The 15,828-nt window shown below is 41.8% G+C and overlaps 1 protein-coding gene across 1 annotated transcript in view; it reads right to left on the bottom strand.

The window, feature by feature from the left end:
* The window catches only part of SPDYA (speedy/RINGO cell cycle regulator family member A), a 28,193-nt gene extending 12,729 nt beyond the window's left edge, over positions 1–15,464 (bottom strand). The window contains exons 1-3 of the mRNA XM_069768354.1: positions 15,257–15,464; positions 10,823–10,881; positions 6,948–7,033 (exon numbers count right to left, since the gene is read on the bottom strand). Of these exons, the coding sequence (XP_069624455.1) occupies positions 6,948–7,033; positions 10,823–10,881; positions 15,257–15,464 (353 nt within the window). The remainder of the gene's footprint in view (positions 1–6,947; positions 7,034–10,822; positions 10,882–15,256) is intronic.
* Between the last annotated feature and the right edge of the window lie 364 nt (positions 15,465–15,828).

Raw genomic sequence — 15,828 nt, 5'->3', positions numbered from 1 at the left:
GTTATCGCCGTAATAGTACTGACACGACAAACAAATCGGTCTTACAACTTTTTAGTGCACAGTGAACAGAGCAAAAAATAAATAAAATAACTGAATTGCTGTTTTTTGTTCATTCTGTGTCTGAAAAATCTGAATAAAAAGCGATCAAAAAATATTATGTACGGTACCCAAAAATGGGACCAAAAACATCTGCAACTTGTCTTGCAAAAAAATGAAGCCCTCATACAGCTGTTTACAAAAAAAAGAAAAAACTTACAGCTCTGAGAATATATGGCAACGAAAAAAACTACTTTTTATAAAAACGCATTTTTACCTGTGATAGCAAAACAAAAAAAAAATCAGATATAAATCTGGTATCGCTGTAATTGCACCGACCTAAAGAATAAATCCTCCTTATCACTTATACTGCACAGTGAACCGCGGAATAATCACTATTCTTGTACTGCTGTCTATTTGTTCATTCCACTTCCCAAAAATCGGAACAAGGCTCGGTTCACAATTATCCTAGCTCTCCGCTGAACGCTTACTTCGGGGTTTCCATTTCAAGCAAAACTCTGAACGGAAACACTCACTTATGAGGCAAATGGAGTCACTTTGGACTGGTCTGTTTTCCTGCGTTGTCCCATCATTTTAGGAGTCTTTTTAGCGCACAAGTGTGGGCGACCAGAGATCTGTGCACGCCTAAAAAGTGGGAGCAGATGCCAAACGGAGTACGAAGTGTCTCCATCTGCCTCATGATGGGTGGTTCCGTTGGGGGCTTCATCTGAATCTCATTTTTGTGGGATTTACACAGAAACCCCCACATAAGTGCTCAGGGTAGAATACAAGAATGTGATCCAGCCTTTTACTGGATTATACACCAAAATGTTACCGATAAAAACCCTAATTTATCCCGCACAAAACCAGACCCCACTCTGGTCCGTCATCTGTCACTGTAACTATAGGGGTTCCCACGTTACTAGTTGAACAAAGTCTCTGGAAAAGTGACATGGCTCCCATCCCCTCAAATAAAATCCAGTGAATTCTGCACTCCCAAATCCCCACTCCTTATGAGCCCCACTGTGCCTAAACCACAGTAAGAGGCCACATGTTTGGCATTATTGTACTGAGGAGAGAGCACTTAAATGGGTTGTACACTGCTAGGACAACTCCTTCATAAACTAAATGTTCAGCCCAGATGAAATAATAAAGTCTATACTCGCCTCCCGAAGTGGCGCCGTTCCCACGGTGTCTGCACTTGTGGTTTGCTTATACACAAAAATTGTAAAGTTTGTTTTGCATTTGCCGAAAGACATGTAGGAGACTTCCCAAATCTATAGAGGAAGGTACTGTGGTCACATGAGACCAAAATCGAACTTTTTGGACACCAAGGTAAATGCTATGTGTGGCGCCAAACCAACACAGCTCATCACCCCAAGAACACCATCCCAACAGTGAAACCTGGTGGTGGCAGCATCACACTGGTGGGATGTTTTTCTGAAACAGGGACAGGGACAATGGTCAGAGTCATGCGGAAAGATGGATGGTGCGAAATACAAAGATATATTTGAGCAAAACCTGCTTCAGTCTTTATTTGCATTTATCAAAAAATTATAACAGCAAATAAAGTGGTGCTTCAGCAGCTAACTATAAGTACCCCATTATTTTCTGTTATCATTTTTGGTATCAGTTGTAGTCTGTATTGGGCTATTTATCTGCTTTAGGTCTCTTACTTTTCCTACACTGCTTTTGGTGGGGCAGCTTTGGGAGACACAAGTCTATTTATCCTAGGGACTCCTAGGGTCAGCTGCCGTGTAGCTGGGGCGCCATATCCGCCGAAAAGTAGGGTGTCAACCTCCGCTGTCAGGTAGGATTGGATTTAGCAGGGAACAGCTCAGTGAGGTACTATAAATGTTTTTTTCTATTATCTATATGCCACCTTATATATGTTGAACTGTTCAATTCTCCATTACAACCCTCCGATATTGGTCTGTCTATATCTTATTCGTAATATAGCACCCTATTGTCCTTATCTCCTGCACCTGAAAGGCTTTTTTGTTTGCTTGACTCACCAGTGAAGGGATATCTAGGACATTTAGGCATAGCCACCAAGGAGCAGGGGTGCCATTACTGGCTTATCTGTTTAGGGTGCCAACCTCCACTGACAGGCAGGCACTGAGTTTAGGGGATTTATTGTAGTGTGAACGTAGTGAGCACGGTATGTACGGTGATTGTAGTTTGTCTTTGGTCCTTTAATTGAACATATTAAAAGTTCAATTTTATCTTTTATATCAATTTTGGGTTTCTTTTTCTAGTTAGTCAATGTTAAAGTCCCAAACAACCCCCTTAAGGAGTAAAAAACAGCACAATGATGGCATTCTTGTACTTTTTTATTTTTTTAAATTTTGATTTGTATCAACAAGTTTAAACTGCGATATGGATAAAAAACAAATGTGTTTCAGGTTTTTTTTTATTTAAGAGAATCGGTTCACAAAAAAACACGGGTATGTTAACAGCTCTATTATTATTATTATTATTATTATTATTTATTGTTATAGCGCCATTTATTCCATGGCGCTTTACATGTGAGGAGGGGTATACATAATGAAAACAAGTACAATAATCTTAAACAATACAAGTCATAACTGGTACAGGAGGAATGAGGACCCTGCCCGCGAGGGCTCACAATCTACAAGGGATGGGTGAGAATACAGTAGGTGAGGGTAGAGATGGTCATGCAGCGGTTTGGTCGATCGGTGGTAGCTGCAGGTTGTAGGCTTGTCTGAAGAGGTGGGTCTTCAGGTTCTTTTTGAAGGTTTCGATGGTAGGCGAGAGTCTGATGTGTTGTGGTAGAGAGTTCCAGAGTAGGGGTGATACGCGAGAGAAATCTTGTATACGATTGTGGGAAGAGGAGATAATAGGGGAGTAGAGAAGGAGATCTTGTGAGGATCGGAGGTTGCGTGTAGGTAAGTACCAGGAGACGAGGTCACAGATGTATGGAGGAGACAGGTTGTGGATGGCTTTGTACGTCATGGTTAGGGTTTTGTAGTGGAGTCTCTGGGCAATGGGGAGCCAGTGAAGGGATTGACAGAGGGGAGAGGCCGGGGAATAGCGGGGGGACAGGTGGATTAGTCGGGCAGCAGAGTTTAGAATAGATTGGAGGGGTGCGAGAGTGTTAGCGGGGAGGCCACAGAGCAGGAGGTTGCAGTAGTCAAGGCGAGAGATGATGAGGGCATGGACTAGGGTTTTTGCAGATTCATGGTTGAGGAATGAACGGATTCGTGAAATATTTTTGAGTTGCAGTCGGCAGGAAGTGGAAAGGGCTTGGATATGTGGTTTGAAGGAGAGATCAGCGTCAAGGATTACCCCGAGGCAGCGAGCTTGTGGGACTGGGGAGAGTGGGCAGCCATTTACTGTAATTGATAGGTTCGTTGGGGGGGTCGCGTGAGATGGGGGAAAGATGATGAATTCTGTTTTGTCCATGTTAAGTTTCAAAAATCTAGCGGAGAAGAAGGATGAAATAGTGGACAGACATTGAGGGATTCTGGTTAGAAGGGAGGTGATATCTGGTCCAGAGATGTAGATCTGTGTGTCGTCAGCATAGAGGTGATACTGAAAGCCATGAGATTCTATGAGCTGTCCCAGGCCAAAGGTGTAAATGGAGAAGAGCAAGGGCCCAAGGACTGAACCTTGTGGGACTCCGACAGATAGAGGGCGAGGTGAGGAGGTGGTGTGTGAGTGGGAGACGCTGAATGTCCGGTCTGTTAGGTATGATGAGATCCAGGATAGGGCCAAGTCTGCGATGCCAAGGGATGAGAGGGTTTGTAATAATAGGGAATGGTCCACTGTGTCAAAGGCAGCCGACAGGTCGAGGAGGAGGAGGACAGAGTAGTGTCGCTTGCTCTATAGACTTTAGTAGCTAAGTGTCCTAACCCTGGAAGAAAAACCCGATCGAACACGTGAAATACAGACATCTGAAGGGGGCTTAAGCTCCAATTTGCTCCTTGTGGGGGTTTTTTTCTCCATCCTTTTTAGCAATACTTTTTACTTTCTTACAGATATATATACAAATATAATATGTGGATCTACTAAAGCATGCAATTTTTCAAGTTCTGTTGGCGTCTATGGAGAAAAAGCAGCCCTCGTAAGGCAGAATGTATGACATATGGATGTACCTACACTTTAGCACCTAAGAATAATTCTGGCTGTGTATTTAGGATCTATTGTATATGGAGAATATACATACTAAGGCCGGCTTCACACTCAGCGTATAAAAATACGGTCCGTATATTACGGCCGTAATACGCTGAAAAGTCCCGAAAATAGTGGTCCGTAGCTCCTCCGTAGGCAGGGTGTTTCAGCGTTTTTTGCGCATGGCATCCTCCGTTTGTAATCCGTATGTCATCCGTACTGCGTGTTTTTATCGCAGGCTTGCAAAACCGACATACGGATATACAAGGGATCCATGTGTTAAAAAAATTATATATATATATATATATATATATATATATATATATATATATATATATATATGTCAGTAGACACATATATGTATATATATTAATATTTCATCCAGCGCGATATAGCAGAAAGCCGGTAATTCAATTACCAGCTTTTGCTTTCTCCTTCCTAAACCCGACATGATATGAGACCTGGTTACATACAGTAAACCATCTCATATCACCATTTTTTTTGCATATTCCACACTACTGTCAGTAGTGTGTATATGCAAAATTTGGCCGTTCTAGCTAGTAAATTAAGGGGTTAAATGGCGGAAAAAATTGGCGTGGGCTCCCGCACAATTTTCTCCGCCAGAGTAGTAAAGCCAGTGACTGAGGGCAGATATTAATAGCCTGGAGAGGGTCCATGGTTATTGGCCCCCCCTGGCTAAAAACATCTGCCCCCAGCCACCCCGGAAAGGGCACATCTGGAAGATGCGCCTATTCTGGCACTTGGCCACTCTCTTCCCATTCCCGTGTAGCGGTGGGATATGGGGTAATGAAGGGTTAATGCCACCTTGCTATTGTAAGGTGACATTAAGCCAAATTAATAATGGAGAGGCGTCAATTATGACACCTATCCATTATTAATCCAATACTAGTAAAGGGTTAAAAAATACACAAACACAATATTAAACATTATTTTAATGAAATAAAAACAAAGGTTGTTTTAATATTTTATTGAACGCCCAATCCAATCACTGAAGACCCTCGTTCTGTAACTAAAAAAAACATAATAAACCAACAATATCCTTACCTTCCGCAGATCTGTAAAGCCCAACGATGTAAATCCATCTGAAGGGGTTAAAATATTTTGCAGCCACGAGCTTTGCTAATGCAACATTCCTCAAATCTGCAAAACCACGGAGAATGTAGGTAAAGTAGGTCATTGACCTATATTTACCTGCATTTGCGGTGAGGCGCCCTCTGCTGGCTGTTCCTAGATCGTGGGAACTTTCCTAGAAAGCTCCCTGGCTCGAGATCATAAGAGGGCGCCCTCTGCTGGTTGTCCTCATATGAACTCGAGCCAGGGAGCTTTCTAGGAAGGTAAGGATATTGTTGGTTTATTATGTTTTTTTAGTTACAGAACGAGGGTCTTCAGTGAATGGATTGGGTGTTCAATAAAATATTACAACAACCTTTGTTTTTATTTCATTAAAATAATGTTTAATATTGTGTTTGTGTATTTTTTTAACCCTTTACTAGTATTGGATTAATAATGGATAGGTGTCATAATTGACGCCTCTCCATTATTAATTTGGCTTAATGTCACCTTACAATAGCAAGGTGGCATTAACCCTTCATTACCCCATATCCCACCGCTACACGGGAATGGGAAGAGAGTGGCCAAGTGCCAGAATAGGCGCATCTTCCAGATGTGCCTTTTCTGGGGTGGCTGGGGGCAGATGTTTTTAGCCGGGGGGGCCAATAACCATGGACCCTCTCCAGGCTATTAATATCTGCCCTCAGTCACTGGCTTTACCACTCTGGCGGAGAAAATTGTGCGGGAGCCCACACCAATTTTTTCCGCCATTTAACCCCTTAATTTACTAGCTAGAACAGCCAAATTTTGCATAGACACACTACTAACATTAGTAGTGTGGAATATGCAAACAAAATGGTGATATGAGATGGATTACTGTATGTAAACCAGGTCTCATATCATGTCGGGTTTAGGAAGGAGAAAGCAAAAGCCGGTAATTGAATTACCGGCTTTAAAGCTGTCTAGCGCTGGAAGAAATATTAATATATATACATATATGTGTCTCACTGACATATATATATACCTATCCTATGTGTACACATTTATTCTACCTATTCTACTGGAAGCTGTCAGTGTAATTTTACTGTACACCGCACTGAATTACCGGCTTTTCTCTCTAACACCGCTGCGTATTTCTCGCAAGTCACACTGCTGGTCCGTGTGTAATCCGTATTTTTGGGGCTTCCATAGACTTTCATTGACGTTTAATTTGCGCAATACGGTGACAAACGCAGCATGCTGCGATTTTCTACGGCCGTAGAAAGCCGTATAATACTGATCAGTTTAATACGGCAGATAGGAGCAGGGGCATAGAGAATAATTGTGCCGTATGTTTTGCGAGTTTTACGGACGTAGTTTCTGCGCTCTTACGTCCGTAAAACTCGCAAGTGTGAAGCCGGCCTAAGGCATTAAGCCACATTCACACAGTCAGTATTTAGTCAGTATTTTCCACCAGCATCTGTAAACCAAAACCAGGAGTGGGTGATAAATACAGAAGTGGTGATGTGTTTCTATTATACTTTTCCTCTGATTGTTCCTCTCCTGATTTTGGCTTATAAATACTGATGAGAAACAGTGACCAAATACTGAATGTGTGACCGTGGCCTTACACTGAAAAAAAAAAATAGACATGACATCACATATGAGAATTCACTTTTCCCTTTATTCTAAACTTAATATGAACAGGATGTATCAGATTTACTCACAAAGCAGCAAAGAAATTGGCTCGGTTGAACTCATCCACACTGAATCCAGCTCTCTTGAAATAAACAAAGGTCATCGCTAATAGATACTGTGCAAATAAAAGACAAATCATCTCTGAATGATCAAATCAATCACACCGTACAATGTAACACTTATCACTGCTGGTATTAATACCTATTGTGAGAAAATCAGTTCCAAAACTCTGTACATACTATACAATGGCATGTAAAAGTTTGGGCAAGGCCTAAAGTTAAAGATGACACATTTCCTTTGTATTTTATGCAAAAAAAATTAGCAGATTTCTCTGATAAGATCTATTACAAAGTTGCTTATTTTCATGGGCACTACTAATTCATGAAATAAAAATTAAAACAAACCTTACTCTTTATTGAGTCCAAGCCTGTATGTACAAAAAGTCTTAAAAAACAGAGGGATGTGGAGGTACAGAGGAGGGTTTGTGCTCACCAGTGGACGCCACATTATGGATCTATGCAAAACAGAACTGTGAACCAAATTGTGCAGGAGCCGTCACGGTGTGTGTGTACAATGCATTTTTCAGGAGGGCAAACCCACTAAGTTTTTCAGGAAGGAAGATGCTTCAGGAAACGTAGCAGTTTTTTTCTTGAAGTGTCTTTTTAGTGTTTTTTTGTTTACTTTCCAGAGGACTTTTTTATGTTTTTGTTGCATTTTTGTACTAATATTTAACTTTAATCTTAATGAAGAAACCGTTAACATTTTTTTCAATCAAAAATGCAGGCAAAATAATGAAAAAACACACCAAGGCGTTGTTTTTTTTTAGCCTTCCCATTGACTAGTATTGTAAAGTATGGGGCGTCTTCAAAGCAAAAAACGCCAGAATCATCAATTAGTAACATAGTTAGTAAGGCCGAAAAAAGACATTTGTCCATCCAGTTCAGCCTATATTCCATCATAATAAATCCCCAGATCTACGTCCTTCTACAGAACCTAATTGTATGATACAATATTGTTCTGCTCCAGGAAGACATCCAGGCCTCTCTTGAACCCCTCGACTGAGTTCGCCATCACCACCTCCTCAGGCAAGCAATTCCAGATTCTCACTGCCCTAACAGTAAAGAATCCTCTTCTATGTTGGTGGAAAAACCTTCTCTCCTCCAGACGCAAAGAATGCCCCCTTGTGCCCGTCACCTTCCTTGGTATAAACAGATCCTCAGCGAGATATTTGTATTGTCCCCTTACATACTTATACATGGTTATTAGATCGCCCCTCAGTCGTCTTTTTTCTAGACTAAATAATCCTAATTTCGCTAATCTATCTGGGTATTGTAGTTCTCCCATCCCCTTTATTAATTTTGTTGCCCTCCTTTGTACTCTCTCTAGTTCCATTATATCCTTCCTGAGCACCGGTGCCCAAAACTGGACACAGTACTCCATGTGCGGTCTAACTAGGGATTTGTACAGAGGCAGTATAATGCTCTCATCATGTGTATCCAGACCTCTTTTAATGCACCCCATGATCCTGTTTGCCTTGGCAGCTGCTGCCTGGCACTGGCTGCTCCAGGTAAGTTTATCATTAACTAGGATCCCCAAGTCCTTCTCCCTGTCAGATTTACCCAGTGGTTTCCCGTTCAGTGTGTAATGGTGATATTGATTCCTTCTTCCCATGTGTATAACCTTACATTTATCATTGTTAAACCTCATCTGCCACCTTTCAGCCCAAGTTTCCAACTTATCCAGATCCATCTGTATAGTAAAATACACTTCTTTTAACCGCTTGGCGTCTTTGGAAATCTGAAGCAGTTACAAAGGACTGAACATATGAACCAGACATTTTTGCCCAGACATACAAATGTTCATTCCACTGTGGGTTTTCTGGACACTTTTTGAGGTGGGTTTCAGAATGGACCCAATGGCCCGTAAAAGACGTCGCGTGTGCATATCCCAAGGGTGTATTCACACGTATGAATTCTCCAAAGCAGTTTTGCAATGAAAATATGAAATTCACATTCATACTGTAGTATTAATTGAAATTCTGTTGATTTTATCCGCAAAGGGGGTTAATTTCCACTATGTCTGGATGAAATTGTTGGTAGGGAGACATTCTAAGGCTATGTGCACACGTTCAGGAAAGTATGCAGAATTTTCCTGAGCAAATCCGGACTTTTTCCACAGGAAATCCGTGTGCCTTTTTTTCACGTTTTTATCGCATTTTCGTTTTTGCGGATTTTTTGCGTTTTTTTCCGGAGCTTCCCAATGCAATAATATAGCAGCAAAACGCAAAAAATCCGCAAAATTAATGAACATGCTGCGTTTTTTTACTGCGATGCGTTATTTTTTTTTGGAAAAAAAAAACGCTGCATGTGCACAAAAATTGCGGAATGCATTAAAAATGATGGGATGCTTATGTAAGCTTTTTTTTTAGCGTTTTACAGCAGAAAAAGCTTATTTGGCTTGGGTCAGTAGATAAATGCTTGGCGAATTTAACGTTTCGGCCAGCCCGTGGCCTTGCTCACAAAATCGCCTAATGGAAATCTGTTGTTTAAAGTAAGGATACCGTATGGCTGATGAGTCAGATAGGAGGACCCAAATGTGTAACCAAACTGATGTGGTATAAACGCTTGCCCGTGTACTACAGCTGTAATTCCAGCCGGAGGGTAAACAATTGCTGTCGTATATATACACTCAGGAGTACAGATCAGGCTGTGTAGATCATGTGCCTTCTGTTTAAAGTAAGGATACTGGGATAGTCCAGAAGGCACATGATCTACACAGCCTGATCTGTACTGCTGAGTGTATATATACGACAGCAATTGTTTACCCTCCGGCTGGAATTACAGCTGTAGTGCACGGGCAAGCGTTTATACCACATCAGTTTGGTTACACATTTGGGTCCTCCTATCTGACTCATCAGCCATACGGTATCCTTACTTTAAACAACAGATTTCCATTAGGCGATTTTGTGAGCAAGGCCACGGGCTGGCCGAAACGTTAAATTCGCCAAGCATTTATCTACTGACCCAAGCCAAATAAACTTTTGATATATGCAACTTGAAACTATACGAGTGCAGTGATTACTTTGACCTTATGACTTGTGGGATTTAGTGTCCCGTTCACTGGCACCGTGAACTATATTGATTGAGTGCTAGCTTTCCAGATTCTCTACAAGTTACAGCAGAAAAAAACATGAAAAACATGCAAAAAATACTGAACGTGTGCACACAGTCTAAGTGACATGATTTCTTCCACAAGGTACCTTTTATTTCTTGTGGCCGTGGCAGTGATATCACACTGCAATGTATGTGACCCTTTAGGGTATGTGCGCACGTTGCGGATTCTCTGCGGATCCGCAGCGTTTTTTGAGGTGCAGAAACGACGCAGATCCGCAATTGATTTACAGTACAATGTAAATCAATGAGAAAAAAAAAGCTGTGCACACTTTGCGGAAAATCCAGTGCGAAAATGCTGCGGATTAAAAGAAGTAGCATGTCACGTCTTTTTTGCGGATCTGGTGCGTTTTTGTACCCATTCCATTATAGAAATCCGCAGGGGTAAAATCCGCAGTAAATCCGCAAAAAATTGCCGCAAAAACACACAAAAAGCGCTGCGTAACCGCACAAAAAAAAACGCAGAGGCAGAATCTGCACCAGAAATTCCTAAGGCTAATCCGCAACGTGTGCACATAGCCTTATTGTTTTCCGACATCACAGATGACATGCTACCACCAGTGAGTGGTTATTTGCCACTTTCCAATAAAAACAAAAGACAAATGTTGGGGGTATGTACACGGACGTAAAGAATTGGAAAACTATTTGTACTTGTAAAATGTTCATTTACCAGCAGTAAACTTTTTAAAGTCTTTATTTCCACACAACAAACTGTAATACTAGAGACCCTTTACCTTATCTGATATTTTACAACAACAATCCATCCACAGGAAGTCTTGAATTAAGTCATCATCTGGAATAAAAATACTTCTAAATGAAAGGTGAACGAGAAATTTAAATACTGTATCTTCATTGAAAATAGAGAGAATTTTGGGATGGGGTGGGTTCTGGGTTACTGTTATTTCCACTGTCCTGTTTGAATTGGAAATGTTTGGTTTGTATTGGAAATGTCAAAAGTTAATAAACAGATTTGAAAAAAAAAAAAAAAAGAAAATAGAGAGAATCTTGGACGATTATGCAAATGACACTAGGCTCAAACTCTGTCAGCACTCGGCAGCAGCGGCTACACATTGAAAGGAGCTGTGCACTGCAGTGTTTATAGCTCGCCTCTGCCGAAGCTTATAACAGGTGACCTGTGGGGGTCCTGAATATCAGACCCCCATCTTCTGATATTGATAATCTATGCTACAGAACAAAATGGACCGTACAGCACACCTTCATTCAATGTGTAGCAGCAGTTGCTGAGTGCAGCAGAGCAGCTATTATTCCTAACCATAGCAGCCGTTCTGTAGTGCCACTGTCAAACCCTCACCAATCTAATATATACAGTCATGGCTGAAATTCTGGTACCCTTGAACTTGTTCCAGAAAATTAAGTATTTCTCCCAGAAAATTGTTGCAATTACAACTATTTTATTATACACCTGTTCTCTTTTTCATTTGTGTATTAGAACAACACAAAAAACAGAGAAAAAAGGAAAATTGAACATAATTTCACACAAATCACCAAAAATGGGTGGGATAAAATCATTGGCACCTTCAACTTAATATTTGGCTGAACACCATTTGGAATAAATAACTGCAATCAATCGTTTCCTATAACCACGTACAAGCTTCTTACACCTCTCAGCTGGGATTATGGACAACTCTTATTTTGCAAACTGCTTGAGGCCACATTTACACGTTGCATTTTGTCCCGCGGGTTTTCCCACAGCGGATTTGATAAATCTGCAGGGCAAACCCGCTGCGGTTATCCCTGCAGATTTATCGCGGTTTGTCCTGCAGGTTCCGCTGCAGGTTCCGCTGCGGGATTTACCCCTACTATTGATGCTGCATATGCAGCAATATGCAGCATCAATAGTAGTGTTAAAAATAATAAAATCATGATATACTCACCCTCTGACGTCCCGATCTCCTTGGCGCTGCAGGCGGCGGTCCGGTTCCAAAGATGCTGTGCGACCAGGACCTTCGGTGACGTCACGGTCATGTGACCGCGACGTCACCGAAGGTCCTGGTCGCATAGCAAACCTGAGACCGGACGGCCGCGTGCAGCGCTGAGACTTCAGAGGTGAGTATAACATGATTTTTTATTTTAATTCTTTTTTTTTAACCCAAATATGGTTCCCGGGGCCTGGAGGAGAGTCTCCTCTCCTCCACCCCGGGTATAACCCGCACATTATCCGCATTACTTCCCGCATGGTGGGCACAGTCCCATGCGGAAAGTAAGCGGATCAATGCATTTCTATGGGTGCAGAATCGCTGCGATTCTGCACAAAGAAGTGACATGGTCCTTCTTTTTTTCCGCAGCAATTCAGAGCGGTTTTTTTCGGGTTTTTCCACATCATGTGCACTGCGGTTTTTGTTTTCCATAGGGTAACATTGTACTGTACCCTGCATGGAAAACAGCTGCGGACCCGCAGCGGCAAAATCGCCGCGGTTCCGCAGTAAAAACCGCATAGTGTGAACATGGCCTTAGGTCTCTCATATGTGAAGGCGACTTCACCCAACAGCAATTTTAAGATTTCTCCACAGGTGATCAATAGGATTTAGATCCGGACTCGTTTCTGGCTACTTCAGAACTCTCCAGCGACTTGCTTCCATCCATTTATGGGGACTTCTTGAAGTATGTTTAGGTACAATGTCCTGCTGGAAGACCGATGACCCAGGACGCAAACCCAGCTTTCTGACACTGGGCACTACATTGCCTCCCAAAATCTATTGGTAATCTTCAGATTTCATGATGCCTTGCACACAGTCAAGGCACCCAGTGCCAGAGGCAGCGAAGCAACCGCAAAACATCTTTGAACCTCCACCATATCTGACTGTAGGTATAGTGTTCTTTTCTTTGTATGCCTCATTCCGTTTTCTGTAAATAGTAGAGTGATATCCTTTACTAAAAATCTCTATCTTGGTCTCATCTGTCCACAAGACACTTTCCCAAGATTTCATGTACATTTTGGCAAACTGCAGTCTAGTTTATTTCTCTGTATCAGCAGTGAGGTTCTTCTGCCATAGCGTTTCAATTAATTAAAATGTTGATGGATAGTTCACACTGACACTGATGCACCCTGAGTCTGCAGGACAGCTGGGATTTCTATGGAGCTTGATTAGGGCTGCTTATCCACCATTCAACCTATTCCATGTTGCAACCTTCCATCAATTTTTTTCTGCCGTCCACATGCAGGGAGATTAGCTACAGTGCCATGGGTTGTGAACTTCTTCATTATGTTGCGCACCATAGACAAAGGAACATCAAGATCTCTGGAGATGGACTTGTAACCTTGAAATTGGTATTTTTCACCAATGTTGGGTCTCAAATCCTCAGACAGTTCTCTTCTCCTATCTCTGTTCTCCATGCTTAGTGAGGCACACACAGACACACAATGCAAAGACTGAGTCAACTTCTCCCCTCTTTATCTGGTTTCAGGTGTGATTTCATATTGCCCACACCTGTTACTTGCCACAGGTGAGTGTGAACGTGCATCACATGCTTGAAACAAAGTTGTTCAACCTCAATTTTGTAAAGGTGTCAACATTTTTTGCCCATTTTGGGGGTTTTGTGTGAAATTACACTATGTAACAAATTTTATTAATTGTTCCTGGGTCCAAATTTCATTGTCCTGATCACAGAAGCAAAGTTTTTGTGTAACAGCACAGCAACTATTTTCTGTTTGTTTTAGGCATAACGGATTAGGAAAACACACTTTGGACCGAGGAACAAAAAATAAATAAAAATTTGTTATAGTGTAATTTTCTTTTTTTTTTTACACAGTACATATGACATTTTTCTGGCCTGTGGTCATAAAATCAAAGTTTGTGCTGAATGAAGTCATTTTTCCATAGTCTTTAAACATAAGCAGTTGAAATATTACACTTGGAAGCCAGGAATGAAAATTTTGTTACATACTGCTATGCCCAATTTGCCTTTTTTTCTTCTGGTTTTTTTTTGTGTTGTTCCAATACACACAAAGAAAATAAACATGTATAACAAAACATGTATAATTGCAATAATTTTCTGGAAGAAATACTTTATTTTCTAGAATAATTTCAAGGGTGCCAACACTTTCAGCCATGACCGTATGTTTTAACTAAATGATCCTTTTAGGGTATGTGCACATGTAGGAAAAGAGGTGCAGAATTTTCTGCACAAAATCCGCATCTCCTGGCAGAATCCGCAGCCGCGGATTTGCCGCGGTTTTTATGTGGATTTTGTGCGGTTTTTATGCGGAATTGATGCAGATTTTTTGCGGATTTTCAGCGGTTTTGGGCCACTGCAGAATTTTAACATGGAGGGGTGCAGAACCGCTGCAGATCCGCACAAAAGAAGTGACATGCACTTCTTTGAAATCCGCAGCAATTCCGCACTGATTGTTCTGCACCATCTGCACAGCTTTTTTTTTTCCATAGACTAAGGCTACTTTCACACTAGCGCTTTCTGGCATACGTTGCAATGCCTCGTTTTGGTGAAAAAAACGCATCCTGCAAATGTGCCTGCAGGATGCGTTTTTCTCCATACACTTGTATTACCGTATAGCCACACGTCGCATCCGTTGTGCGACGGATGCGTTGTGTTTTGGCGGACCGGCGGCACAAAAAACGTTCCATGTAAATTTTTTTTGTGCGTCGAGTCCGCCATTTCCGACCGTGCATGCGCGGCTGAAACTCCGCCCCCTCCTCCCCGGACATTACAATGGGGCAGCGGATGCGTTGTAAAACTGCATCCGCTGCCCCCGTTGTTCATTTTTTTCACAGCTTGCGTCGGTACGTCGGGCCGACGCATGGCGACGGCCCCGTACCGACGCTAGTGTGAAAGTAGCCTTTCATTATACTGTACATCACAGTGCGGATCTGCAGCGTTTCTGAGCAGTAAAATCCGCTGCGGATCCGCAGCAAATCCGCATCGTGTGCACATAGCCTTAAGCTTCTAAATATTTCCATTCACTAATAGATCTTGAAAACAGAGCAAGATGAAAAAACACAAAGGCAAAATCCATGGCAGCAAAATAGTACAGAGTGTTTTTTTTTTGTATTTTGGTAAAATCTGATCCATAATACGGCTACTAGAGTGTGCTGAACAAGCTGCTAATATACAATGGAAAATCCGCAACATGGGAACATACACTCAAGCAAACAATAGTAACATTCTGGTGACAGATCACTGGGACCTACCAAATAACTTGAAGAAAGCTGCCATCTCTTGTCGTCTGATGACCAGACAAGGTCCCTTCAGCCGCTTCGGTGCATGGTTGTCACACACGTTCCCCTTACTAACTGGACGCTTTATCTTAAATTTGTTTTGTTGGAGAGATTTGGAATCGGGCTTCATGTGAGCAGAGACGGTCTTGGGTGTGTGACAATAAGCCTGATTGTGCCTCATACTGTAAAAGAATCATGAATGAGCAAAAAAAAGATCACCAGGAATTAATATCATCTCACTGATTAACAAGAAGAACAATGCCTGATCAACATCTAACATATTTACAATCAGATTGTTAGTGTACTCTGCAACATTTTGTAAAGAGGACCTAGAAGGAACCTGTCAGGAGATTAATTCACAATATTATTCTCTGATATTCTGATACTGACAGCAGCTCCACTCTTCCCAGCGCTGCTACAGGTGACTGACGCGTCTCTCCCTTGAGTGTATATAGTCAATTATCGCATGTACCACTGGGAAGAGCGGACTGGCTGCATGGGAGAGGTCGTGTTTTGATTGGTGGCGCCGGACTAGTCTGGTCTCC

This window comes from Ranitomeya imitator, chromosome 5, assembly GCF_032444005.1.
Source record: "Ranitomeya imitator isolate aRanImi1 chromosome 5, aRanImi1.pri, whole genome shotgun sequence".
NCBI classification, from domain to species: Eukaryota; Metazoa; Chordata; class Amphibia; order Anura; family Dendrobatidae; genus Ranitomeya; species Ranitomeya imitator.
Note: the sequence above shows the minus strand (reverse complement) of the source record. Positions and strands in the feature narration are given on the sequence as shown.